This window comes from Anomaloglossus baeobatrachus, chromosome 4 (assembly GCF_048569485.1).
Source record: "Anomaloglossus baeobatrachus isolate aAnoBae1 chromosome 4, aAnoBae1.hap1, whole genome shotgun sequence".
Lineage (NCBI taxonomy): Eukaryota > Metazoa > Chordata > Amphibia > Anura > Aromobatidae > Anomaloglossus > Anomaloglossus baeobatrachus.
The window spans coordinates 294811730-294837594 of NC_134356.1; the positions used below are offsets into that span (position 1 = coordinate 294811730).

The window sequence follows — 25865 nt, forward strand, 5'->3', positions numbered from 1 at the left end:
TTCATCAATCGTTTGACGGATCAGTCGAAAAATGTTTATCCGTTGGACGGAGATGACGTGCACAGTAACGTTTGTTATGTACGTTGAAAAAACAGACAGCGACGGATCCGTTGCTGTCTCTTCGTTTGGTAGAATGGAAGCCTATGGGCACAGGAACTGTTGTTCCGGCAACGGATTCAGTTTTTAACTGAGCATGCACCAATTATTATTTAGCCCCCAGCTAGTCGGATCTGATGAAAAACAGATCCATCGCATCAGTTTAGCCACAATCTGATGGATTTGTCGAGAAAAAGGATTGTGACTGATGGCAAATAACTGATGTGTGAAAGAGGCCTTACAGTGAAATCCCATGGAGCCTTGTTCTACCACCACATAGGCTTACATTGTAAAAGCAACTTCCGGGTCACAGAGCAGTCATGTAAAAGAGAAAAATGTAGCTGAATACTGGAGAGAGGAGCTGTAAGGGAGTACATAAACACACACACACTACATGCACATAACACAGATTTAATAAAAAATATATATTCATTTGAGTGTTTCTTTCAGGCAATAATCATACTTTTTTAACTACTCATGTCCAATAGCTTATAAAACTGGAGGTAAACTGTAAATCTATTCATTAAGCTTACTGTCCAACTCCAGAGGAGAAATTTTTCATTTTATTACCAAGTTTAACATATTGTAATTGCAGGTCTGAAACACAAAATATGTAACAGCAATGAGTCAGCAATGAAGTATTCACACGGATTACATTAAAGTCAAATGGGCTGCACGTATAATGCAGAGATGTATCAGGCCCCCCAGGGAAAAGCGCTCTTGGTAGCCACTCAAATAGATAAAGGTCCAGAATAGACACTTCCTATTAAATCACTATTCATTAACAAGGGTTCTTTGGGGTAAAGCTTCTCCATGTAGAAAATGCTAAGTTAGCTTAAAGGGAACCTTCCATGTGTAAAAACGCTATTACCCTGCAAAAATGGGGTTAATCTGCAGGTTAATAGCGTTTGAAACCTGCCCAGCGCCTGCACATAAAACCCCGCAGCCATGAGGATAACAACTTTAATGCTCCCGACAGCGTTCATGTTTCAGCCACTAGTGCCGGCTGCTGGCGCACTGAATGTTATTACACATCTACGTCTATGGCTGTAAAAAAGAGAATTTTTTTACCGTAAATTCTTTTTCTTATAGTTCCGTATTGGGAGACCCAGACCATGGGTGTTTAGCTTCTGCCTCCGGAGGACACACAAAGTACTACACTTAAAAGTGTAGCTCCTCCCTCTGAGCTTATACACCCCCTGGTAGCCAGTCCTAGCCAGTTTAGTGCAAAAGCTGAAGGAGAATAGCCACCCACAAGTAGAACCGAGTAAGAACCGGAACAACCGGAGACTCTGTCCACGACAACAGCCGGTGAGAACACACGGAACAAGAAAATTGCCAACAGGCAACAGGGAGGGAGCTGGGTCTCCCAATACGGAACTATAAGAAAAAGAATTTACGGTAAGTAACAAAATTCTCTTTTTCTTTATCGTTCCTTTGGGAGACCCAGACCATGGGACGTTCCAAAGCTGTCCCTGGGTGGGAATAAACAGAAAAAACTAAGAAGTAGGCGGAGCCTAACTTCACAAGTGGGCGACAGCCGCCTGAAGGATGCGTCTGCCCAAGCTCGCATCTGCCGAAGCATGAGCATGCACTTGGTAGTGCTTCGAAAAGGTATGTAGGCTAGTCCAAGTGGCAGCCTGACAGACTTGTTGAGCCGTAGCCTGGTGCCTAAAAGCCCAAGAGGCACCGACAGCTCTGGTCGAGTGTGCTTTGATCCCCGGCGGGGGAGGCATCTGAGTACTCTGGTAGGCGTCCGAAATGGTCGATCTAATCCAACGGGCCAAGGTCGGCTTAGAAGCAGAGAGACCCTTGCGCCGCCCTGTGGTTAGCACAAAAAGAGAGGTGCACCGCCTAAGCGCAGCGGTGCGAGACACATAGATCCGGAGAGCACGCACCAGATCTAGAGTATGCAGCGCTTTCTCAAAGCGATGAACAGGGGCCGGACAGAAGGAAGGCAAGGAAATATCCTGGTTAAGGTGGAAGGGAGAGACCACCTTAGGAATAAAGTCCGGGGTCGGACGGAGAACTACCTTGTCTTGGTGAAAAACCAAAAAAGGTGACTCCGAGGAGAGCGCAGCCAAATCAGAGACTCTCCTGAGAGAAGTTATGGCAACTAGAAAGGCCACCTTTTGAGAAAGACGATACAAAGAAACCTCCCTAAGGGGCTCGAAAGGGGGTTTCTGCAATACCGTGAGGACCAAGGTAAGGTCCCAGGGATCCAAGGGCCGCCGATAAGGCGGAATGATGTGAGACGCACCTTGCATGAAGGTGCGGATCTGAGCCAGCCGGGCGAGACGCCGCTGGAACAGCACTGATAGAGCTGAGACTTGTCCCTTGAGAGAGTTGAGGGACAGTCCTAGCTGCAGACCGGACTGTAAAAAAGACAGAAGGGTCGGCAACGAGAATGGCCAAGGAGAATGGCCGGAAGAGCGACACCAGGACAGGAAAATTTTCCAAGTCCTGTGATAGATCTTGACGGAGGAAGACTTACGGGCCCGAGTCATAGTAGAGATGACTTCAGGAGGAATACCAGAAGCCGTCAAAATCCAGGACTCAAGAGCCACGCCGTCAATTTGAGTGCCGCAGAATTCGGACGGAAAAACGGACCTTGCGAGAGCAGGTCTGGACGGTCCAGAAGATGCCACGGCATCTCCACGGACAGTTGGAGCAGGTCCGGATACCAAGCTCGCCTGGGCCAGTCCGGTGCAATGAGGATGACTCGACGGCCCTCCATTCTGATCTTGCGCAGGACTCTGGGCAAGAGAGCTAGAGGGGGAAACACGTAGGACAGACGAAACTGGGACCAGTCTTGAACCAGAGCGTCCGCGGCGAAGGCCTGAGGATCGTGGGAGCGAGCCACGTAAACCGGAACCTTGTTGTTGTGACGGGATGCCATTAGGTCCACGTCCGGAGTGCTCCACTTGCGGCAGATTGACTGAAACACTGCCGGGTGCAGGGACCACTCGCCACCGTCCACGGATTGACGGCTGAGATAATCTGCCTCCCAGTTTTCTACGCCAGGGATGTGGACTGCGGATATGGTGGACTTGGAGTCCTCCGCCCATTGAAGAATGCGTTGGACCTCCAACATTGCCAGGCGGCTGCATGTCCCGCCTTGGTGATTGATGTAGGCAACCGCTGTCACGTTGTCTGACTGGACTCGAATGTGCCTGCCCGCCAACAGGTGGTGAAAGGCTAGGAGAGCTAGAAGCACAGCTCTGGTTTCCAGCACATTGATTGAAAGGGCTGACTCGGATGGAGTCCAAGTGCCCTGTGCTCTGTGGTGGAGATGTACCGCTCCCCAGCCGGATAGGCTGGCATCCGTGGTGAGAATCACCCAGGACGGAGTCAGGAAGGAGCGCCCTTGGGACAGGGAGAGGGGGTCGAAGCCACCACTGAAGAGAGCTCCTGGTCCGTGGCGACAGAGCCACTAACCTCTGTAAGGAGGAAGGCCGCTTGTCCCAACAGCGGAGAATGTCCAGCTGCAGAGGACGCAGATGGAACTGGCAAAGGGAACCGCCTCCATGGAGGTCACCATTTGACCCAGCACCTGCATCAGACGCCTGAGGGTATAACGGCGGGGCCTCAGGAGAGAGCGCACCGCCAACCGGAGTGACAGCTGTTTGTCTAAGGGCAACTTCACAAGTGCCGGCAAAGTCTCGAACTGCATCCCTAAGTACGTGAGACTCTGGGTCGGAGTCAGAGTGGATTTGGGAAGATTGGCAATCCACCCGAATTGGGCTAGGGTGGCGAGAGTGAGCGAAACACTCCGCTGACAGTCTGCGCTGGATGTACCCTTGACCAGAAGGTCGTCCAGATAAGGAAGCACTGCTAACCCCTGGAGGTGCAGGACCGCAATCACTGCCGCCATGACCTTGGTGAATACCCGAGGGGCCGTGGCTAACCCGAAGGGGAGAGCCACGAATTGGAAATGATCCTCTATCGCAAAACGTAACCAACGCTGATGTGACACTGTGATTGGCACATGTAGATAGGCATCTCTGATGTCGATGGACGCCAGGAACTCCCCTTGGGTCATAGAGGCAATGACTGATCGCAGAGACTCCATGCGAAAATGCCGCACCAGACATGCTTGTTGAGAAGCTTGAGATCCAGGATGGGCCGGAAGGTACCGTCCTTTTTCGGAACTAGGAAGAGATTTGAGTAAAAACCTCTGAACCGTTCCTGAGCGGGAACTGGGACAATCACTCCGTTTGCCTGCAAGGACGCCACGGCCTGCGAGAAGGCGGCTGCCTTGGAGCAGGGGGGAGTTGAGAGAAAAAAATCTGTTTGGAGGGCTGGAAGAGAATTCTATCCTGTAGCTGTGAGATATGATGTCTCTCACCCACTGATCGGCGACTTGCTTTAACCAAGCGTCGCCAAAGTGGGAGAGCCTGCCACCGACTAAGGACGTGGCTGGAGCGGGCCGAGAGTCATGAGGAAGCTGCCTTAGTGGCAGAACCTCCTGCGGTCTTCTGCGGACGCGCTTTTGGGCGCCAGTTGGATTTCTGATCCTTGGCTGAGTTAGCGGACGAGGCGGAAGGCTTAGAGGATGACCAGTTGGAGGAACGAAAGGAACGAAACCTCGATTGATTCCTACCCTGGGCGGGTTTCCTGGTCTTGGTTTGTGGCATGGAAGTACTCTTCCCGCCAGTAGCTTCTTTAATGATTTCATCCAGCTGTTCACCAAACAGCCGTGAACCAGCAAAAAGGGAGCCCAGCAAGAAACTTCTTGGAAGAAGCATCTGCCTTCCACTCTCGAAGCCACAAAATACTGCGGATAACAAGAGAATTAGCTGAAGCCACCGCAGTGCGGTGAGCAGCCTCTAGCATGGCAGACATGGCATAGGATGAAAAAGCTGAAGCCTGAGCAGTTAAGGTAACCATCTCAGGCATAGATTCCTTGGTGAGGGAATGCATCTCCTCTAGAGAAGCAGAGATGGCTTTGAGAGCCCACACTGCTGCAAAAGTCGGGGAAAACGCGGCCCCCGCAGCTTCATACACAGATTTGGCCAGAAGGTCAATCTGACGGTCAGTGGAATCCTTAAGTGAGGTGCCGTCAGCCACCAACACAATGGTCCGGGCTGATAGCCTAGACACCGGAGGGTCTACCTTTGGGGAGTGAGACCACTCCTTGACCACCTCAGGTGGAAATGGAAACCGGTCATCAGAACCACGCTTTGGAAAGCGTTTGTCAGGGCAGGCCCTGGGTTTGGTCACAGCGGTCTGAAAACTGGAGTGGTTAAAGAACACACTCTTCACTCTCTTAGGCGAGGTAAACTGATGTTTTTCTGCCAAAGAGAGTTGCTCCTCTGACACTGGCGGATTGAGATCCAGCACAGAATTAATAGAAGCAATCAAATCACTAAGATCTGAGTCACCCTCAGAGAAATCGATGGGATACATAGCCTCCGAGCCCCCAGTGAGGGCATCCTCCTCATCTAGAGAGTCAGCTCTTGAGACAGAGCCGTGGGATGGGGAGGGGGAGGAAACCCTGCGCCTTCTCTTAGAAGGACGGGGTCTGGGATCAGATGATGAATCCTCCGTGAGCTCCGATGGACGGAGGTCAGAGGATAGGAGTCCTCTGTCAAGAGTATTAGAGGCACCCTGTGAGGGGGGCTGATGCATATTCATCAATGTCCTGGACAAAAGCCCCATGGACTCAGCAAATGACTGGGATATGGACCTAGAAAAGGACTCTACCTAGGCCGGGGGTTCAATCACAGGTGCAGCAGCAGCCTGAGAGACCACTGGGGGTGAGACTCCAGGCTGTGGCACCGCCAAGTTAGAGCAGACATCACAATGTGGATAGGTGCTCGGCTCAGGAAGCAGGAGCTTACATGCAGTGCATGCAGAATAAGGCTTTGGAGCCTTGCTCCTTGTGTGAGACATGCTGCTGGAGTGGGGGCTTTGCAGAGAATGAACCCCAGGGAGAATATACAGAGGTCCACAACCGGAGACAGTCTGTGGCTTACCAGACCGCTGAGCGCGGTGTTGTGTGCCCTCCAGATCCCGAAGCCCGGTCCCCCAGTCGCAGCACCTCAGCAGAGATGCAGAATGCAGGATGTCCCAGAGCAGAGTGAACTCTGCCTGAGAAGAGGGCGTTCCTATAAAAGAGCGGGAACTGGAGGGCTATAGAGACCTGCAGGGAAGGAGGGACACCCCAGCAGTGGAGAGTGTCCCTCCCCTGTGTAGAACGGCCGCCGGGAGGAGCCGAACCTGTCCCTCTGCATGAGTGACATGCGAGGGCAGGAAAATGAAACTAGGCCTCCGGCGAAGCCAGGGCCTAAATTTAAGCGGCGAGGCCGACAAGCAGGCACCATTGGCGCGGTTCTCAGGCAAAAGCTAGAGAACCCGCCGGAAAAATTAAAATAATCACATACAGCATACTCTCCCCTTACAATAAAGAACCGGGACCCCCAACATAAACGTCTCAGGTATTTAGCTGCTGAGACGCAGGGCATGTCCCTGGGGATGAGTGCTCCGGTCCAACAGAATCCTCAAGGGGCTGTGGATGGAGACCGGACTCCTGCCAGGCATGGAGACCGTGTTGGCTCCCAATTCAAGCCAGAGCCCAGAAGGGATGGTGAAGGAGCGCGGTATGTAAGGCTGCAGCCTTGTAAATCAACCTTAACAACACCGCCGACACAGTGGGGTGAGAAGGGACATGCCGGGAGTCCAGACATGGACCCGCTTTTCTTCAAACTCTTTCCAAAAGTCAAACAAATCAGATGAGAATGCATGTGTGGATGTATGCCTCCTGACACAAAGCAATAAACTGTCTAGGACTGGCTACCAGGGGGTGTATAAGCTCAGAGGGAGGAGCTACACTTTTAAGTGTAGTACTTTGTGTGTCCTCCGGAGGCAGAAGCTAAACACCCATGGTCTGGGTCTCCCAAAGGAACGATAAAGAAAAATAAAATATACTAAGTACGGAAATTTTGTATTCATTTAGATTCTCACAACATGCAAAGTACTCTATAGAGAAATAAATGGCACTCTACATCTGGAAGTGTCTTAACTTTATTTGCGGGTTTTCACATCCCAATTGGGCTAAGGGTTTAGGAACTACAGCTTTTTTTAATATGTAGCTGCCTTTTTTCAAGGAACCTAAAGTAATTAGACAATCTCAAAAGCTCTTTAATGGGCTGCATATGCTATTTCCTCGTTAATCCATTACCAATGAAGCAGAAAAAAGGTCTGGATTTGATTCCAGGTGTAGCATTTTCAATTGGAAGCTGTTTTGAATCCACAACCTTCAGTCAAAATAGCTCTTAATGAATGAGAAACAGACCATCATTTAGCTGAGAAAAAAATAATTCTATGAGAGACAGCTGAAATGATAGTAGTGGCCAAATAAACAGTTTGAAACATGCAGCTGAAAAGAAAAAAAAAAAAAAAAAAGCTTGAGAACTCAATAAGGCCTGTATGTCAACAGAAGACAACAGTCGTGGAGATCTCAGAATTCTTTCTATGGTGAAAGAAAAACCCTTCACAACAACCATCCAAGTGAGGAATACTCTTCAAGAAGTAGGTGTTTCAGTATGTAAGTCTACCATATCTACAATAAAAAGAAGACTTCAGACAGCAAACACAGAGTTCGCCACAGGGTGCAAACCATTAATCAGCCATAAAGATAAAAAGTCAAGCTAGACTTTGCCGGAAAAAAAAAAAAAATCTATAGAAGTCCACCCAGTTCTGGAAAAGCATTTATTGGACAGATAAAAAAAGATCAACTTGTACCAGAATAATGGGAAGAAGACAGTATTAGAGAAGGACTGGAACGACTCATGATCCAAAGCTTCTGTAAAGGATGGTGGAGGCAGTGTGATGGCTGGGTATACATGGCTTCGAATGGCACTTGGTCACTAGTGTTTATTGATGTGACTGTAGACAGTAGCAGCCGGATGGATCCTGAAGAGTACAGGCCCGCACTTTCTGCTCAGATGCAACCAAATGCAGAACAGTTGATTGGACGGCGTTTCACAGTACAGATCGGCAATGACCGAAAACATACTGCAAAATCAACCCAGGAGTTTAAGGCAATGGCAGAATCAATCACCAGATTTCAACCTCATCAAACATTCATTTAACATGCTTAAAGAGATGGCCACTACTTTACTACTTTAACATTGCTGGCCTAGCCTTAAAGGGGTGGTTCACTCATATTTTTTATTTTCTAGATCGATATTATATTGAGAAACAATGTTTCTCTCAAATACCTTATGTTGGCAATAGTGTCTGTGAGAGGCGCTATTGCACACCATTGTTCCCCATGCCTGACCCCCGGGCTCCGTGACCTCGGGTATCCGGTGATGTCACGTCAAGTTCCTGATCACATCTCATCATTGCGGCCGGCCCCAGTCTCCCTGACTCACTGGGATGTGGGCGGAGTTTCACCGCTTGTCACAGCCCAGAGTCAGAGTGTCTCCTGCTTGCAGCGCTCTGCTGTGAGGGAGGAGGGAGCAGATGGGCTGTGACTAGCGTTGAAACACCGCCCACAACCCGTCACTCACGAACACTGCGGCCGGTCGAAGTGTCAGGAACTTGACATGACATCACCGGATCCCTGAGGCCACGGAGCCCGGGGGTCAGGCATGGGGAAGAGCGGTCTGCAATAGCGCCTCTCACAGGCACTATTGCCAACATAAGGTATTTGAGAGAAACATTGTTTCTCAATAGAATATCGATCAAGAAAATAAAAAAAACATGGGTGAACCTCCCTTTTAAGATAGGTCATCAATGTCTGATCTGCCAGGGTCTGACACCCGAGCCGATTAGCTGTTCTCGGTGTCATTGGTAGTCGGACATACTCAGTTCAGGAGCTGTCCTGTCAACTAATAGTGGCTGTGGTTGGGTACTGCACATGCGCCTCCTATTTATTTGAATGGAAGACATCCGGATGTGCAGTATCCTTCCACAGCCGCTATTAGAAGACTGAGCAGCTCTAGAACTGAGAATTTCTGGCCACCTGCTACTGCCGGTGCAGAGAACAGATAATCGGCAGGGGTGATTGTCGGACTCTGGCCAATCAGACATCAATGACCTATCCTAAGGATAGGCCATCAATGTTAATGTAGTGGCTAACATCTATAAAGACAAAATGTAATGCAGAAAGACCCACAAACAAGCAATAACTGAAGTAGTCTTCCAGATAGGCCTGGCAAAGCATCACAAAGGAGTATACCCAATGTTTGGTTACGTCCATGGCTTCCAGACTTCAGGCGGTCATTGCCAGCACAGGATTCTCTACATAGTATTTAAAATTAACATTTTATTTATAGTAAAGAAAATTTGTCAAATTATTTTTAAGCCCCTGAAATGAGGAGGCTTTGTTGAAAAATAGTTGCAATTTCTAAACATTTCACAAGACATTTTTGTTCATCCCATTTAAAAGAAAAAAAAATAAAACATGAAAGTCCAGACTTCGAATGCATCTAAGTTACTGCATTTTAAATAAAAATGTCCTGCAGAGAGCAAATCATGGAGATTCAAGCACTGTCCAAATATTTCTGGACCTAACTGTATATATTATTTGTAGTTCATTATAACCTGCAGTCTGCAGATCTGACCATATTTTGCCATATAGATAAGTATTTTACTTTATCTGATTAGAATATATGGAAACACAAAGTAAAGCATATATAAGTCAGTTGAATAATGAGTCTGCTGTACTTACCGCCAGTAGGTGAGGTTAAGCTTGCACACAAGCAACATTACAGTATTTGGTGCAACCTGAAGAGACGTGCTACCGGTATCATCCAAAAACACAAGTCCTGAGTGATGTCAAGGGACAGCAGCGTGCCAGCAAGTGTGTGTTTTTGATGATAACACCATGTGTTGTCATATCAAGCCCATGGTAAGATACGTCTTGAGAACTGTGAAAACATGACAACTGTCAGAGAAGGAAGGAGTCTGGAAGCCACACCGCTGTCATGGAGTGAAGTCCTCATATCTAGTGAGAGTTTAGGAATCCAAGAGCATGAGAAAGGAAATGTCAGACGTGAGGAGCCGCTGCAGCCTTCGCTGTGAATAAAACAGCTGTTCCCCTTCCATGTGAAACTGTGCACTATTTGATGAGCCTTTGTTAGGACAGTAAAAGCTGCTGATTACAACGAGGGAAGAAATGGCACAGCGAGACATGTGGAATGCATGCAGAGCAAATCACCAAACACAAGAGGAGTCAATACAAGAAAGAGCTGGTTCTGGTTACATCTAGGTCTGATCCAGGCTGCCCATACAAGCAAAATGTCAGCTACATCTACAGAGATGGCTTAGGGGCAATATATGGCTTGCTAACACGAGAGAAACTGATTCCACCTGAAGACTTTAAAGTGAGCTCGTCACCATTACTGACCCATGTATACTAGAACAAGAAGAGAAAGGTATAGGGTTATCCCCCCCCCCATAAAATGATATTTGTTATCCCCTATCCATATAATTGAGATCAAATCTAGAGAAGGCGGAATTCAGTACTACTGGTTTTCTAGAGATTTCATGGTGTTTGATCACAAAGCAAAACCCTAAGGCTATGTGCGCACGTTGCATATTTTCATGCAGTTACGCTGCGATCTGCACCGCAGCGTAACTGCATGCGTCCTGCGTCCCCAGCACAATCTATGAAAATTGTGCATAATCCATGCCCACGTTGCGTATTAGAACGCAGCGTTTCGGCTGCTGCCAAATCGCTGCGTTCTAAAAAGCAACATGTCACTTCTTTTGTGCGTAATGTCGGTTTCTCTCTCTCTGTCTATCGGTCTCTGTGTCTCCCTGTTGGTCTCTCTGTCTCCCTGTCAGTCGGTCTCTCTCTCTGTCGATTTATCCCTCTCCCCCCTCTCTCATACTCACCGATCACTGACCGATCACGGGCGCGGCGCTGCACATCTGTCACACTGCTCCGGCGGCTTCTCCTGCTTTTGAAAATGCCGGCCGCCCATTATTCAATCTCGTATTCCCTGCTTCCCCCGCCCACCGGCGCCTATGATTGGTTGCAGTCAGACACGCCCCCATGCTGTGTGACAGCTGTCTCACTGCAACCAATCACAGCCGCCGGTGGGCGGGTCTATGTGGTGCAGTAAAATAAATTTTAAAAAAAACGTCATGCGGTCCCCCTCAATTTTGATACCAGCCAGGGTAAAGCCAAATGGCTGAAGGCTCTAATTCTCAGGATGGGGAGCCCCACGTTATGGGGAGCCCCCCAGCCTAAAAATATCAGCCAGCAGACACCCGGAATTGCCGCATGGATTAGATGAGACAGTCCCGGGACTCTACCCGGCTCATCCCGAACTGCCCTGGTGCGGTGGCAATCTGGGTAATAAGGAGTTAATGGCAGCCCAGAGCTGCCACTAAGTCCTAGGTTAATCATTACTGGCATCTATGAGACACCCCCAATGATTAACCTGTAAGTGAAAGTAAATAAACACATACACCCGAAAAATCCTTTATTTGAAATAAAAGACAAAAAACACCCTCTTTCACCACTTTATTAAAATCCCCAAACACCCCTCCAGGTCCGGCATAATCCACGTTGTCCCGCGACGCATCCAGCTCTGCTACATGAAGCTGACAGGAGCGACAGTACAACACCACTGCTCCTGTCCGCTCCACGCAGAAACTGAAGTGAGCCGCACTGTCAGCGGAGACGTCTCTCAGGTTACTCGCGGCCACAGGTCTCGGGCGGAGGACTCGAGCTGGCCGCGGGTAACCTGAGTGACGGCACCGGTGATCGCGCAAGTCACTTCAGTCACTCAGATTTGCGGTCACAGGTGAGTCCTTCACCTGTGACCGCAAATCAAGCCGCGGTACACGCACAGAGCCGCGCGATCACAATGAAGTCGGGAGAAGTTCGTCTGAGTTCATTCTGATCGCGCACCTGTCTCCCGCAGCCAGCCATGTGCTCTTTTTGACATTCCGGTCCCAGTCGGCTCTGCTGCAAGTCTATGGGGATGCAGCAGAGCCGAGTGGGACCGCACTGTCAAAAATGTGCGCTCTGGATGCTTTTCCCAATGCAGAGCAAGCATCCAGAACGCATGAATTCTGCAGGAATGTGCGCACGCTGCGTTCTGCCGAGTGCGTCTCAGAACGCAGCTTTTTGGCTGCGTTCTGAGACGCACATGCAGTGACTATTTACGCTGCGTAATAGAACGCAACGTGCGCACATAGCCTAAAGCTGCTCAGTGTGAACAATATCTTAAAATAGCATAAGAACAATAAAAGACCATTATGAAAGCTATTCATACTCCGTGGCACTAGTGGATGCCATTCAGCATCTTAAAGGCTACATTCACACCTGTGTTCAGACATTAAAAATGACCCATTGCATAACTGATGGAAAGTGAAAAAGACAAACCCATTGATTATGTGTTTGTTTCTACAACCTAAATTAAATCTGTCAACAGGTTTTTGCTACTTCATTTGAGTGCAGCATGATATAGGCAAGGAGATTCTGAATCCAATAATATATCACATAGATTACTGGCTACAGCCGTTCTGACACAATCTGAATTTGTAGCTTTAGTCCTATAGCTGAGCCCAGCGAGCTGTCCCCACCCACACCAGGCTCTCTATAGAGATTGTACATTTTGACAGGTGTGAATCACAGCAAAGAGGAGTGTCAGACTTCCGAAAGAGTTTCTAATCCTCTAATGATAAGGGTCCTGCTGCTTAAACAAACAGCAATTAAACAAAAGATTGGACTGTGACAAAAGAGACACACCTAAACCTTCTGTGTTAACCCTTGTAGCATGCTGGCTTTTGCGTACATAGCAAAAACCTGCTGACATATTCCCTTTAAGAACAAGCATATCATGTAGAACTTTGTTTTCTATTCTAGACACATAATAGAACCCAGACTGACCACATAATGATTCAGTGGGGGCCCCTCTGCTTCCATTTACACTAGTCATGCAACAGATCAGTTGGGGCATCTAGGGCTCCTTCAGGCCCCCGAGATAACCAGTCCGATCTTGGATCACAATGCAGGGGCTAGCCACGCATTTACCAACCCAAGGATGACCGCTTCATATATTTCTATGGGGCTGTCATGGTCCGATCAGGAGAAGCGCGGCTAGTACATGCATTGGTATCCAAGATCGGACGGATGATCACAGATATCTGAATGCACCCAAGCTTTGCTTTGCTCTAAAATCACAACACAACAGAATGCAGAACTGTAGGTGTGAATGTAGCTTAACTTGTGTTGGCAACCAGCACAAAAACTACTCAAACCTTAGAGCGCCTATTAGGCAATTTTTCTAGAAAGATAAGGGGACACAAAACGCAATAGGTCTCATTCACTGGAGACTGATCTACGTGACGGGTAAAGGAGTTGCTCACCTTAAAGTATGACACTGCAGTACCCTTAGATCGGGAGATCCCACCATGTGCAATAAGTGACGTAGTCGTCTACGCAATATATTGTGGGCTCCCTGAAGAAGTTCAAAATGCATAGTGTAAACCGCATGGTCCTATCCTGAACACGCTCTCCAGACTTCTTCATTCTCTTTGTTATTAGGCAATCTCCAGAGTTAGGTAACTTTTAGGTGATCAGCATTATGAAATTCATTATTTTCAGAATTTATTTTTTTTATTAAGTTACAGTTATCTGCAGTTAAATATACTGCACTCTTTACCATGGGCTGAGTGTAGACAGCTCCATTGGAACAAATACTGCCGTTCCGGGACACTACCCACAAACAGGGTAGGGATCTTTGTGAAAAAAGCAGCCATAATTTTCTAGTCCCCTACAAGTCCTAAAATGTTTAATTCCCCATTGAAGAAGAAAAAAATAAAAAAAATAAAAAAAATAAAAAAAAAAAGACGACAGCAACTATTCTGGTGCAAGGAAGAAAAAAACAAGTCAAACTGTAGAGTGGTAGGATGTCATACACAAGTACCACTTCCTTGAGGAAAGACTGTTTCCAGCAGACACACTTGTTTCACCACAATCGTGTGACTTAAAATATTTGTGAAAAACAACACTAAGGAGTATAGACAAGACTTCGTGTCACTGCCCTTCCTGGTCCTTATTGACCTGAACTAGACCCCCACGTATTACACCACACCTCCACCCACATTGCAATGTCTTTTAAGACATCAGACTAAGTGGAAAACTATCTGGGATAACGACATATAAGATCCGCAGAAGCAAACATCCAAGAGTTTCGGAATTTTCCCTGGTCTACTGCACAAGTCACATATTGTCAGATATGCAAACTGGCAGTATGCAAATGCAGAACGTCCATGGACTGATTGTGACACCAGTGACAGCCCAGGGGAGAAGGGTTAAAGCGCCACAAATTATACAGAACGTTCCTCAACGCCTGGGAGTCATTTTTTGATCAATTATAGTGTCAGAAAATGTTGGCAGCAAGAAGCTATTAAAGTGGTTTCATGTACAATATATACATAATATATTCTTCATGCAATGCAATACAGATTTTTCTGTACGTATGGCACAGCTCAGACGTTTCTGCATCATTTTCAGGAATCCTCACTGTAATGGCAGAAACTACCCATCGAAAACAAGAGTTCATGAAGAGAAACACTCAAACAAACACAAAATGGTAGGATTAAAAACTACAACTCAACCTGCAAAAAGCAAGCCGGAGGAGAAATAAAAAATAGCTACGGCTATTTGAAAAAAAAAAATAGAGGAAAGGCTAGGGAACGCAAAAAAAAAAAAAAGTTTGTGCCCTTAGAGGGAATCTATAAGCAGATTTTTGCTACCTCATCTGAGAACAGCATGATGTAGAAATCCTGAATCCGACGGTGTATCACTTAGATTACTAGGTGCAGCCGTTCTGACACAATCAGAATTTTCTGATTTAGCCATGTAGCAGAGCTGAGAGAGCTGTCCCCACCCACACCAGGCTCTCTATAGAGAATGTACACTTAAAATGAGATGTTAAGCACAGCAGGCTGCGTGCCGGACTACTGTGCCAGTGACAGTGTAGTCCTCCCAGCAATGATAAGTCCTGCTGCTTAAATAAACATACCAGGAAAACAACAGATCAGTTTTTGACAAGACAAGAAGCCCTGAATTTTCTGTGCTGACCCTTACAGCATACTGGCTTTAGCTTACATAGCAAAAACCTGCTGACAGATTCCCTTTAAGAGATTAATGTCCGTAACATCGACAGTTTCATAGGGATTGGGAGATCATAAATTGTATTTTGGGCCCCTCTACTCTTTCCAATAGATAACACCAGGAAGAGAGAGATTAACACAGTATGTCTTACAGTCACTAAAAATTAATGTGGAGCAGGCAGGTACAAATCTGTAAGCCACTGGAAACATTGAAGAGGCTGTAGCACTTGCTGAGCTCCACAGCCTCATAAAGAGCTGATCCAAGGAGATGTTAATAATGAGACTAAAATGAATCTGTCAGCAAGTTTTTACTGTTTAATCTGAGAGGAGCAAGAGGTAGTGGCTGAGATCCCAGTGCCTCCTCCTACCAATTGTTGTGGGTCCCAGCATTCGGACCCTCATGAACCGACAAGTTATCAACTATCCAATAGGCAGGTGACAACTTTAAGGCCCTGTGCGCACTTGCCGTTTTTTTCAGCGGATTTCCTGCGGTTTTGCTGCATGTTTCGCTGCAGAAAATGTTCATAACATCTCTGCAGTGAATCACCAGCAAATCCTATGGGAAAAAATAATGCTGTGCTCACTATGCGGATTTTGACAGCTGCATGTTTTGCTGCGGGATTCCCACAGCAAAAACAATTGCATGTCACTTCTTTTCCGCACGTCGCTGCGGCATTTCACTCCATTGACTGCCATGTAATCGTGAAATCCCGCAGGAAATAACGCAGGCAGCAAATTCTGTGTGGTTCATTGCGTTTTCCTGCGTTATTCCCTCTGGTATTTCGCAGTTTACCTGTGGTAATGTTCATCACTGCCTGCGGTTTTAAACACACAGATCACAGACATACAATACACACATATCGCACTCACACACAGAATATATAGAATACACAAAGAAAGCAAATGGAAATATAGAAAAAAAAAAACACGTGGGCTCAGCTGTATTTTTACCGTCCAGCCGAGGTAAGCACACAGCGGCGGTCCGGTATTCTCAGGCTGAGGATGGCGAGGTGCAGGGTTAATCCCCCCCCCCCCCTCAGCCGAGAATATCAGCCCGCAGCTGCCCCGGGACTGTCGCATCCATTATGCGGCAGTACCAGAGTGTCCCCGGCTCTTCCTGTTGCCGTGATGCGGTGGCAGACAGGGTAATAAGGAGTTAATGGAGGCAGATCGCCGCCACTAAGTCCAGGCTTGATCATGTTAGCGTCTATGAGACAGCTGACGTGATCAACCCCACACACCGAAAAATCCTTTATTTTAAATAAAACACAAATAAGCCTCTTCGTTCACCCTTTTATTAACCCCTCCCAAACACACAGCTCCGGCGTAATCCACATCCTTCGATACTTGCATCCAGCCGCGACTGACACACTGCTGAATGCAGCCTCGCAGCGAGACAGCAGAGGTAACCACAGGGCATTTCCCACGGCCGGTAATGTGAACTCACTACCGCTCGGGAGAAATGCAGTGATCTGTCCCCTATCTATCTATCCCTCAATCTATCCCTCTATCTATTCTTCTATCTATTTGTCTATTTATCTATCTACTATCTATCTCAGAAGGAAATTATTTTTTTTTTCAATGTGCTTTATTGCATTGAATGCAATAAAACACATGTACCAACCTGCACGTGGCAAAACCGCGGCAATACCGCGAACAATACCGCGGTCAAACCGCATGCTGTTTTCGGGGGCGTTTTGACGCTTTTTTTTACAGTGGGTGCGGTAATCTTTCAGACCCTGCGGAATTTTCTTAAGAAAATTCCGTTTTCCAGTGCGCACAGGGCCTTATAAAGAAGAAGAATACTTAACAGCTCTCCTGTTGGTCTGGTGTGTTGTATGTTGGTCTTGTATGATTCCTGAATCCATCAATTGGCTGATGGATAGAAATCCCAGCTAGCCTCTCATGAAGCGTGCACATGAAAATAAAGAGGTTTCCAGCAATCCCAATAAAATTCACATTTATTTTAGTTCATTAAAATACAAGGTGAAAAAAAATCCATGATCACATGGACAACGCGTTTCAAACTGCCACAAAATTTCTCTAGTAAAAGATCCCTTTCAGGAGTGTCACAACATTTCTTAATTTCATTCCGGTGATTTGTATAATTTCAAATTGCTGCTAAAATAAAGGGTTAACAGACCTATTCGAGGTGTGGATTGGAAAAAATCCCCCAAACTTTTAATGGTTGAAGCCCGTTGATTTTTGACATGGAATCCCGGATACCATTAGGTTTTACCTATAAACCGGAGCTAATGTATTTATATTAAGAAAGCCAATACTCAGATCCCAGGCTATGAGATACAAATATATAAATATACTTTTTTTTATGTTACTAGTGTACTAGTGTTACTAGTGGCCCTTGTCCAATTCTAATAACATGTACTATATATTGAATGATGATGATGATGATGATTTTGCTACCCACTCCCCCTCTTTTCCCGATGTGTTAAGCTGTCTTGGCTTGCTATTATATATGGCTATGAATAAGAACTTGTCAGTTGGAAACGCGTCATCCATGTGATCATTATGTTTTTTTTTGCAGAGCTTACCTCGCTTTTAATGGACTAACATAGATGTGATTGCTGGATACTTCATTTTTCATGTGCAGGTGACAACTTGTTTTCACCATACAAGCTCTTTAAGATCTGCGCCAATTACTGTACCTCCATGCATGCAGTCCAACTGTCCTTTTTACATTCCTGATCCCCCGGCTGGCTGTGGAGCCATTTTTATACCCTGCTCCATGCAGTGCAGGGTTGACCTGCGGTTCCAGCCCATGCAGGGTTGACCAGCGGTTCCAGCCCATGCAGGGTTGACCAGCGGTTCCAGCCCATGCAGGGTTGACCAGCGGTTCCAGCCCATGCAGGGTTGACCAGCGGTTCCAGCCCATGCAGGGTTGACCAGCGGTTCCAGCCCATGCAGGGTTGACCAGCGGTTCCAGCCCATGCAGGGTTGACCAGCGGTTCCAGCCCATGCAGGGTTGACCAGCGGTTCCAGCCCATGCAGGGTTGACCAGCGGTTCCAGCCCATGCAGGGTTGACCAGCGGTTCCAGCCCATGCAGGGTTGACCAGCGGTTCCAGCCCATGCAGGGTTGACCAGCGGTTCCAGCCCATGCAGGGTTGACCAGCGGTTCCAGCCCATGCAGGGTTGACCAGCGGTTCCAGCCCATGCAGGGTTGACCAGCGGTTCCAGCCCATGCAGGGTTGACCAGTGGTTCCAGCCCATGTGGGGCACACAGGGCTCTGACCACTATGACCAATACTGTACGGTGAATAAATTAGTGCCATCATTACATGGGTAGAAACAGAAAAAGTGAATGCTCACAAAAAAGAACACTTTAGAATTTCTTTTAGTTTTTTGGGATTTTTTTTAACAATCATTTCAGCTTTAAGCCCTGTCCTAATGAACTCTATGGAACAAAAGTAACAAGCTAGAGCATTACAATTAACTAATCAGCAGACCGCTGAAAACTAATGAGAAGTATGAAGGAATAAATGCATATGCATTACTTACGTGCTGGTCCATGGGGCTCTCTGATCTCACAATGCTGCTGCTTTGGCCATGGGTAACAGAGGAAACCAGATGAGTATTCCAGCATCGAGGGTAGGCAAGATGAGGTGATGATACATACATCAACATCAGGAGGAAACAGCGAGGGAGAGAGGAAAGACATGGTGTTAGCTTGTGCTCAGACATCAAAACCACACTACCGCACTGGGTTAAACATATATTACACTGCGTCCAGCATACATAGGGTAATGCCTACGGCAATGCAAGTTACGCTGCAAAGATCAATCCTACGAAAAGGTCTTTATCGCTATAAAGGTTGAAATATTATTTTCGCTAATGGAAGAAACCTAGACTAGAAGGCATATATTTTCTTTGTGACAGATCAAGGCAAATGCAGGCTCTGGTTTAATGTATAGCACGATGCTGAAGGCCTGTTCTAATGAATATGATATACTGAAATCCATTACAGGCAGCAAATATTTATAGTAATGCAGACATATCTATTTTTCATTTAAGTACCACAATTACCCAAATCAGTACATTTCAGAGGTAATTTATCAAGAGCTGGACATCCTAAACCCAGTCTAGAGAAATCGGCATTAACTACTACAGTAGATGGGTCAACCAGCGCTCCACCGGCCCATGCCGATCCGACAGTAATTATGGCAGTCATGAGAACAATGCATCCAATCACCCAACTTGCCCGTGACAATTGCGTCCTGAAGCCAGTGATTGGATGCAGTGGTAAAATAAATGATGGACAGGGCATCATCATTGGACCAGTAGAGACCATTGGAGTGGCAACACAAAAAGAGCAAGGCCGTCAAATGGAAAGTAACATCATTTTAGATTATCCTCTACTCTTCCATATATTTTTTAAACTTCCAGAAAAACCCTATAAAATAAAATATATTAAAAAAAGGTCAGATCAATAACTATTTTCTAACATGGCACTTAAATTATATTAAAAACTGCTTTTTTCATGAGCAGTTCTTTACACAGTTAAAACAATGTGGTGTGTCACCCAACTGAGTGGCAAAACCCACCAACTTCCATTGTTAGTTGTCATTAGCCCTTATGACTAGGCATTACAATTCCATGAAAACAGTTCAGACCCCCTATACCACCCATCAATGTACTTCAATTACCGTATTTTTCGCTTTATAAGACGCACTTTTGTTCCCTCAAATTTTGGGGGAAAAGTAGAGAGTGCGTCTTATAATCCGAATATACGGGTCCAGGGGAGGTGGGGGCAACTCTGGAGCGGTGCTGGGGGCTGGTGGAGGCCGGTAGAGGCTTGTGAAGGCTGCTGGAGGCAGCAGGAGATCTCCCGCTCCCGCTCATATAATATGCACAGCCGCTGTCCATCACCGTGGTGCTGAAACCGCACCGCGGTGATGGGCTGGGGGAGCGGCGCATATTATATCTGCCTGCGCCCCCCTTTGATCACACATGCCCCCCCCGTGATACATATGGCCCCCATGCCGCTGCCCATCCTAAAATAAAAAAGCTTTACTTACCTCCTCCTGCGTGTCTCCCCGGTCTCCTGCTGCCGCTGTGATCAGACACGCAGAGATCATGTCACTCTGCTGTGCCGATCACATGACCGGCACCGAGAACCAGGAAGTGCAGGAGCTCACCAGCATGGAGGGAGACACGAGGGATTACAACGCTGGAGAAGGTAAAGTGTTTATTTTACTATGGGCAGGAACATGGGGGCCATATCTAACACAGGGGGACGTGTGCCAGCAATAGGGGACCTATGCCACCTGTATTGGATGTGTGCCAGCAATAGGAGACCTGTGCCACCTGTATTGGATGCGTGCCAGCAATAGGAGACCTGTGCCACCTGTATTGGATGCGTGCCAGCAATAGGAGACCTGTGCCACCTGCATTGGATGTGTGCCAGCAATAGGAGACCTGTGCCACCTGTATTGGATGTGTGCCAGCAATAGGAGACCTGTGCCACCTGTATTGGATGTGTGCCAGCAATAGGAGACCTGTGCCACCTGTATTGGATGTGTGCCAGCAATAGGAGACCTGTGCCACCTGTATTGGATGTGTGCCAGCAATAGGAGACCTGTGCCACCTGTATTGGATGTGTGCCAGCAATAGGAGACCTGTGCCACCTGTATTGGATGTGTGCCAGCAATAGGAGACCTGTGCCACTTGTATGGGATGTGTGCCAGCTATAGGACACCTGTGCCAACAATATGGGATGTGTGCCAGCTATAGGAGACTTGTGCCAGCACAGGGGGACATGTGGCATCACAGGGGGACATTTACCAGCACAAAAGGCCTATATTCAAAGAACGGGGCCATATCCAGATTAAGGGGGCTAATTATAGGATGGGGGGCTATAAGAGACATATACCCTATATGATTTGTTAGACGGACACTGGCATTATAAGACTGACCCCATTTAACATTAAAAAAATTTCTCTTTTCCTTCACCAAATTTGGGGGTGCGTCTTATTATCAGGTGCATCTTATAAAGCGAAATATATGGTACATGGCAGAATCTGTTCAAACGGTGCCCTTAATCCCTTAAGGTCCAGGAAATTGTTTTTTGTGCTTTAATTTTTTTCCTCCCCTTATTCTAAGAGCCATAACTTTTATAGTTTTCCATTGAGATAACCATTCGAGGGACTTGTTGATTGCAAGAGGAGTTGTACTTTTGAATGGCACCATTGATTTTATATGATTTAATGGTAAGCGGGAAAAAACTTCCAAGTGTGGCAATACAGCAAATAAAAAGTGAAATTCTGCAATTGTTTTTGGGGTTTTCATTTTACCATAAAATTGACCTACCCTGTTTCCCCGAAAATAATACATCCCCTGAAAATAAGATCTAGTAGAGGCTTTGCTGAATTGCTAAATATAAGGCCTCCCTCAAAACTAAGACCTAGCAAAGTTTTTGTTTGGAAACATGCCAGACGAACAAAACACCAGGGCATGTTGTACATGGAAATAATGGTAGTAATGATTATGTGGATACCACATATGTAGAGGTTTTTATTTTATTTAAGTGGTGAAAAAAATTCTTAAATTTTGAAAAAAAAAAAATCTTGCTTGTGTTACAACTTTCCGAGACTGTGAGTGGCCTATTTTTTGAACCCTGAGCTGATGTTTTTATTGATGATATTTTGTGGTATATAAGATGCTTTTTTTCTGTTGTTGCAACGGCCGACAAACTGCAATTCTAACATTTTCCTTATGCTTTGTTGCAGGGGCAAAACTACAAAAGCTGGCAGGATTAAGAAGTAACATTGCAGTCTGGCCAGCTCTACTAGGAATGGTTTGCACTACGTGTGTTTGACTACCACTGCAGTCTAAAGGTGGCTTTACACACTGCAACATCTCAAACGACATCGCTGTAACGTCACCGGTTTTGTGACGTTACAGCGACCTCCCCAGCGACATTGCAGTGTGTGAAACACATCAGCGACCTGGCCCCTGCTGTGAAGTTGTGATCGCTACAAATCGTTCAGGACCATTCTTAGGTCCTTTGTTTCCCGCTGTGCAGCATGCATCGCTAGAAAGTTTCAGTGTGTAAAGGGGACTTTACAGCGACTTCCCTTTCAAAAAGCTGCTTTACAACGTCCCCAACAACCAGCTAGGTCGCTCTGCAGGTCCGGATCGCTGTTGCGTCGTTGGCCAGGTCTGCCTGTTTGACAGCTCACCAGAGACTTTGTAGCGATCCCGGCCAGGTTGGGATCGCTGGTGGGATCGCTAGAAAGTTTCAGTGTGTAAACCCAGCTTAAAGGCCCAGTCACACTAAACAACTTACCAGCGATCCCAACAACGATCCAACCTGATAGGGATCGCTGGTAAGTTGCTAGGAGGTTGCTGGTGAGATGTCACACTGCGACGCTCCAGCGATCCCATCAGCAACCTGACCTGGCAGGGATCGCTGGAGCATCGCTACACGGGTTGCTGGTGAGCTCACCAGCAACCAGTGACCAGCCCCCAGCCCAGCCAGCAGCGCTGCGTGGAAGATGCTGCGCTTGGTAACTAAGGTAAATATCGGGTAACCAACCCGATATTTACCTTGGTTACCAGCGCACGCAGCTACACGTGCAGAGAGCAGGGAGCAGCGCACACCGCTTAGCGCTGGCTCCCTGCTCTCCTAGTTACAGCACACATCGGGTTAATTACCCGATGTGTGCTGCAGGTACATGTGCACAGAGCAGGGAGCAGCGCACATCACTTAGCGCGGTCTCCCTGCTCTCCTAGTTACAGCACACATGGGGTTAATTACCCGATGTGTTCTCTGCTACACGTGCAAGGAGCAGGAGCCGGCACTGACAGTGAGAGCGGAGGAGGCTGGTAACGGAGGTAAATATCGGGTAACCAAGGACAGGGCTTCTTGGTTACCCGATGTTTACCGTGGTTACCAGTGTCCGCAGAAGCCGGCTCCTGCTGCCTGCACATTTAGTTGTTGCTCTGTCGCTGTCACACACAGCGATGTGTGCTTCACAGCGGGAGAGCAACAACTAAAAAATGGCCCAGGACATTCAGCAACAACCAGCGACCTCACAGCAGGGGCCAGGTTGTTGCTGGATGTCACACACAGCGACATCACTAGCAACATCGCTGCTACGTCACAAAAGTTGTTCGTTAGCAGTGATGTTGCTAGCGATGTTGCTTAGTGTAACGGGGCCTTAACTATCAGGTAATGAGCAGAAAACAATACAATTAAAAATCACTCCTTATTTGAGAAGTAAATTGCAAAGTAGCTCATTTCTACACATATTTTGCAATTTTACCTATAAATGAACATGAGTACAACCTATATCACAACCCATACCTAAAGGCAGCAAGCAAAAAGAACAGCACAAATGAAAAGATGCAAGCCAATGCCAACCCCAATATAAAAAAATATATATATTTTATTCAATATGAATTAAAAGGTTCCAATAATGCAAGAAACTACAAGTACAAGTAACTGGATAAAGCATTTTTTGTGAAACGCACGTGCGGTGCAGTGTGGTGGGACCCAGCCCTCACGTATGGCTTTCTGGACTTATAATTGTGTTCACATTGAGGCACTTGACTCTTTTTACATTTATTCATTGCTGCTATTTTTGACACTCTAGTGCCTGTTATGATTTTTATTACTTACCTTTTTTGGACTTATTATTATTGTGATAATTGATTATATATAGAGATAAATCAGTGTATTTAATACTTATTAGCGCAGTATATTTTTTTTACAATTATATCTTTTGATCAGCACCTTTTCACTGGTTATCTATTCACATAAAATTATTATATATATATATTTTTTTTTCTTTTTGTGCCTTCCCAGCAAAGCTTGCCAGGTGTCCCCCTTGTTTTTTCCTTGTACTTGTAGTTTCTTGCATTATTGGAGCGTTTTAATTCAATTCATGTTGGATAAAACATATATATATATATATTTTTCATATTGAGGTTGGTATAGGCTTCCATCCCTTCATTTGTGTTTTTCACTAAATGGACATGAGAATCAACCTTCAAGTTCATTCAGGGTCACAATTTTCCTGGAAGATTTGAACCAGATGTCCTCACCAATTAGTCATCTTCATCTTTTGTCAGCAATCACAATCGATTTATCGCTCTACATAGCTGAATTTAGGCCTCATAGAGAAGCGGTGCTCCATAGAAGAGAATTCCTTGCACTGACTGATGCCACCACTGTGCACACAATGTCTTTTAGACACAGGTGTATCAAAGTTTTTAAAGGAGAAGGAGCTGAAGGCACCTGAAGAAGTCCGGCTACTTCTTTTAACCGCTTGCACCATTACAAACGTAACATATCACTGTGCATAGGTTTATTCTTTTTACCTGGCGTACATGTCAGAAAAAGACGTGGACACAAAACACAGGGCACCAGACAGTTTCTAGAAATCTGTCTGTTGGAGTAAAGGGGGGCATAATCTTCAGGCTATGTCGTTCTTCATTTGTTTGCTATTATTTCGTAGTTATAAATCTACAATATATTATACACACAGACACACACTCATCAATATTCACATAACAAAATCAAGAATCATGCTAATTACAGACTCGATAGATATGTTACTGATATGCATATGATGAAAAAAATGGAAATACATTTTTCAAAATGTCTCGATTTATTCAGTATCACGTATAAGCGCCACACACGGACATACACACAATTACACATCTTGGCTGTTAACAATTAAGTTATTAATGGTTGTCTGAAGAATGTTCTACCACAATGAATGCATTTGGGCAGCAAATCATCAAGATCCGCTCATGGCAGCTACCTTTGTAATTACAGACCAAACCTGCCCCGTATGTGCTTGATGGGGGAATGCTGCAGGCCATGGTAGCACATGTAGACCACATAGTGATGAAAAATTGATATTGAGACAGCTGGGAGAAAAGACTGTACCACTGGTTCCATGACCAAATCAATGCAACGCTAAGCTGTTAATGTAACTGGCATGAAGGCTAGAGGGTTTCTGCTAAAGTACATTATTCCATCCCACATCATAATCCCAGGAGTTGGACCAGTTTAATTTTCCCTCTAGAAGGCATTGCCCACGTGGTCTCGGCAGATTACAAAGTGGCGTGTAGTGATCCATTTCTGTACTAGAAGTAAAATTAGAAGTTCACATAGCAAGCCTAAAGCATCAAACGGGGTCAACACAAGCAATCAGAAGGCGTGTGAATGACCTAACACTACGGATCCAGGCGTTTGGTTTCAGGTGTTCCAGTGATCTCATGCCACCACGCTCAAAGGCTACCATGGTACAGAGCAAACAGCAAGGTGGGTCTATCCTTTTCAGTAATGAGTCCTTTTGTCTGGGACACAAAGACAGCTGGAGATTGGTCTGGAGACCTCGTGGACAAGGCCATAGAGAGGCCTTTAAGTAGGCATATGAATGTGTTTCAGGAGCAGTTTTTCAACACGACAAGGCCAGGCCACACACTCAGTGGCGTAGCAAAGGGGGGGCGGAGGGGGGCGACATTTTGGGGTAAAAAAAATGCCGCCCCATCATCACCGCACACACCCCGACACTACCGCCCCCATCATCACCGCACACACCCAGGCACTACCGCCCCCATCATCACCACACACACCCAGGCACTACCACCCCAATCATCAGCACACACACCGGCACTACCTCAGTGACGTCCCCGCTGACAGCGCGAT

General features: G+C 46.4%; 1 protein-coding gene across 5 annotated transcripts in view; it reads right to left on the reverse strand.

Annotated features, from left to right (window-relative positions):
* Positions 1–25865, reverse strand: part of OSBPL8 (oxysterol binding protein like 8) — a 351787-nt gene that overhangs the window by 171470 nt on the left and 154452 nt on the right. For 2 of the 5 annotated variants that reach the window (XM_075344912.1, XM_075344915.1), the window contains one exon: positions 18704–18740. In XM_075344912.1, coding sequence (XP_075201027.1) covers positions 18704–18740 — 37 coding nt within the window. Of the gene's footprint in view, positions 1–9778; positions 9968–18703; positions 18744–25865 lie in introns of those variants that run through there. The other 3 variants (XM_075344911.1, XM_075344913.1, XM_075344916.1) reach the window with 2 other exon arrangements.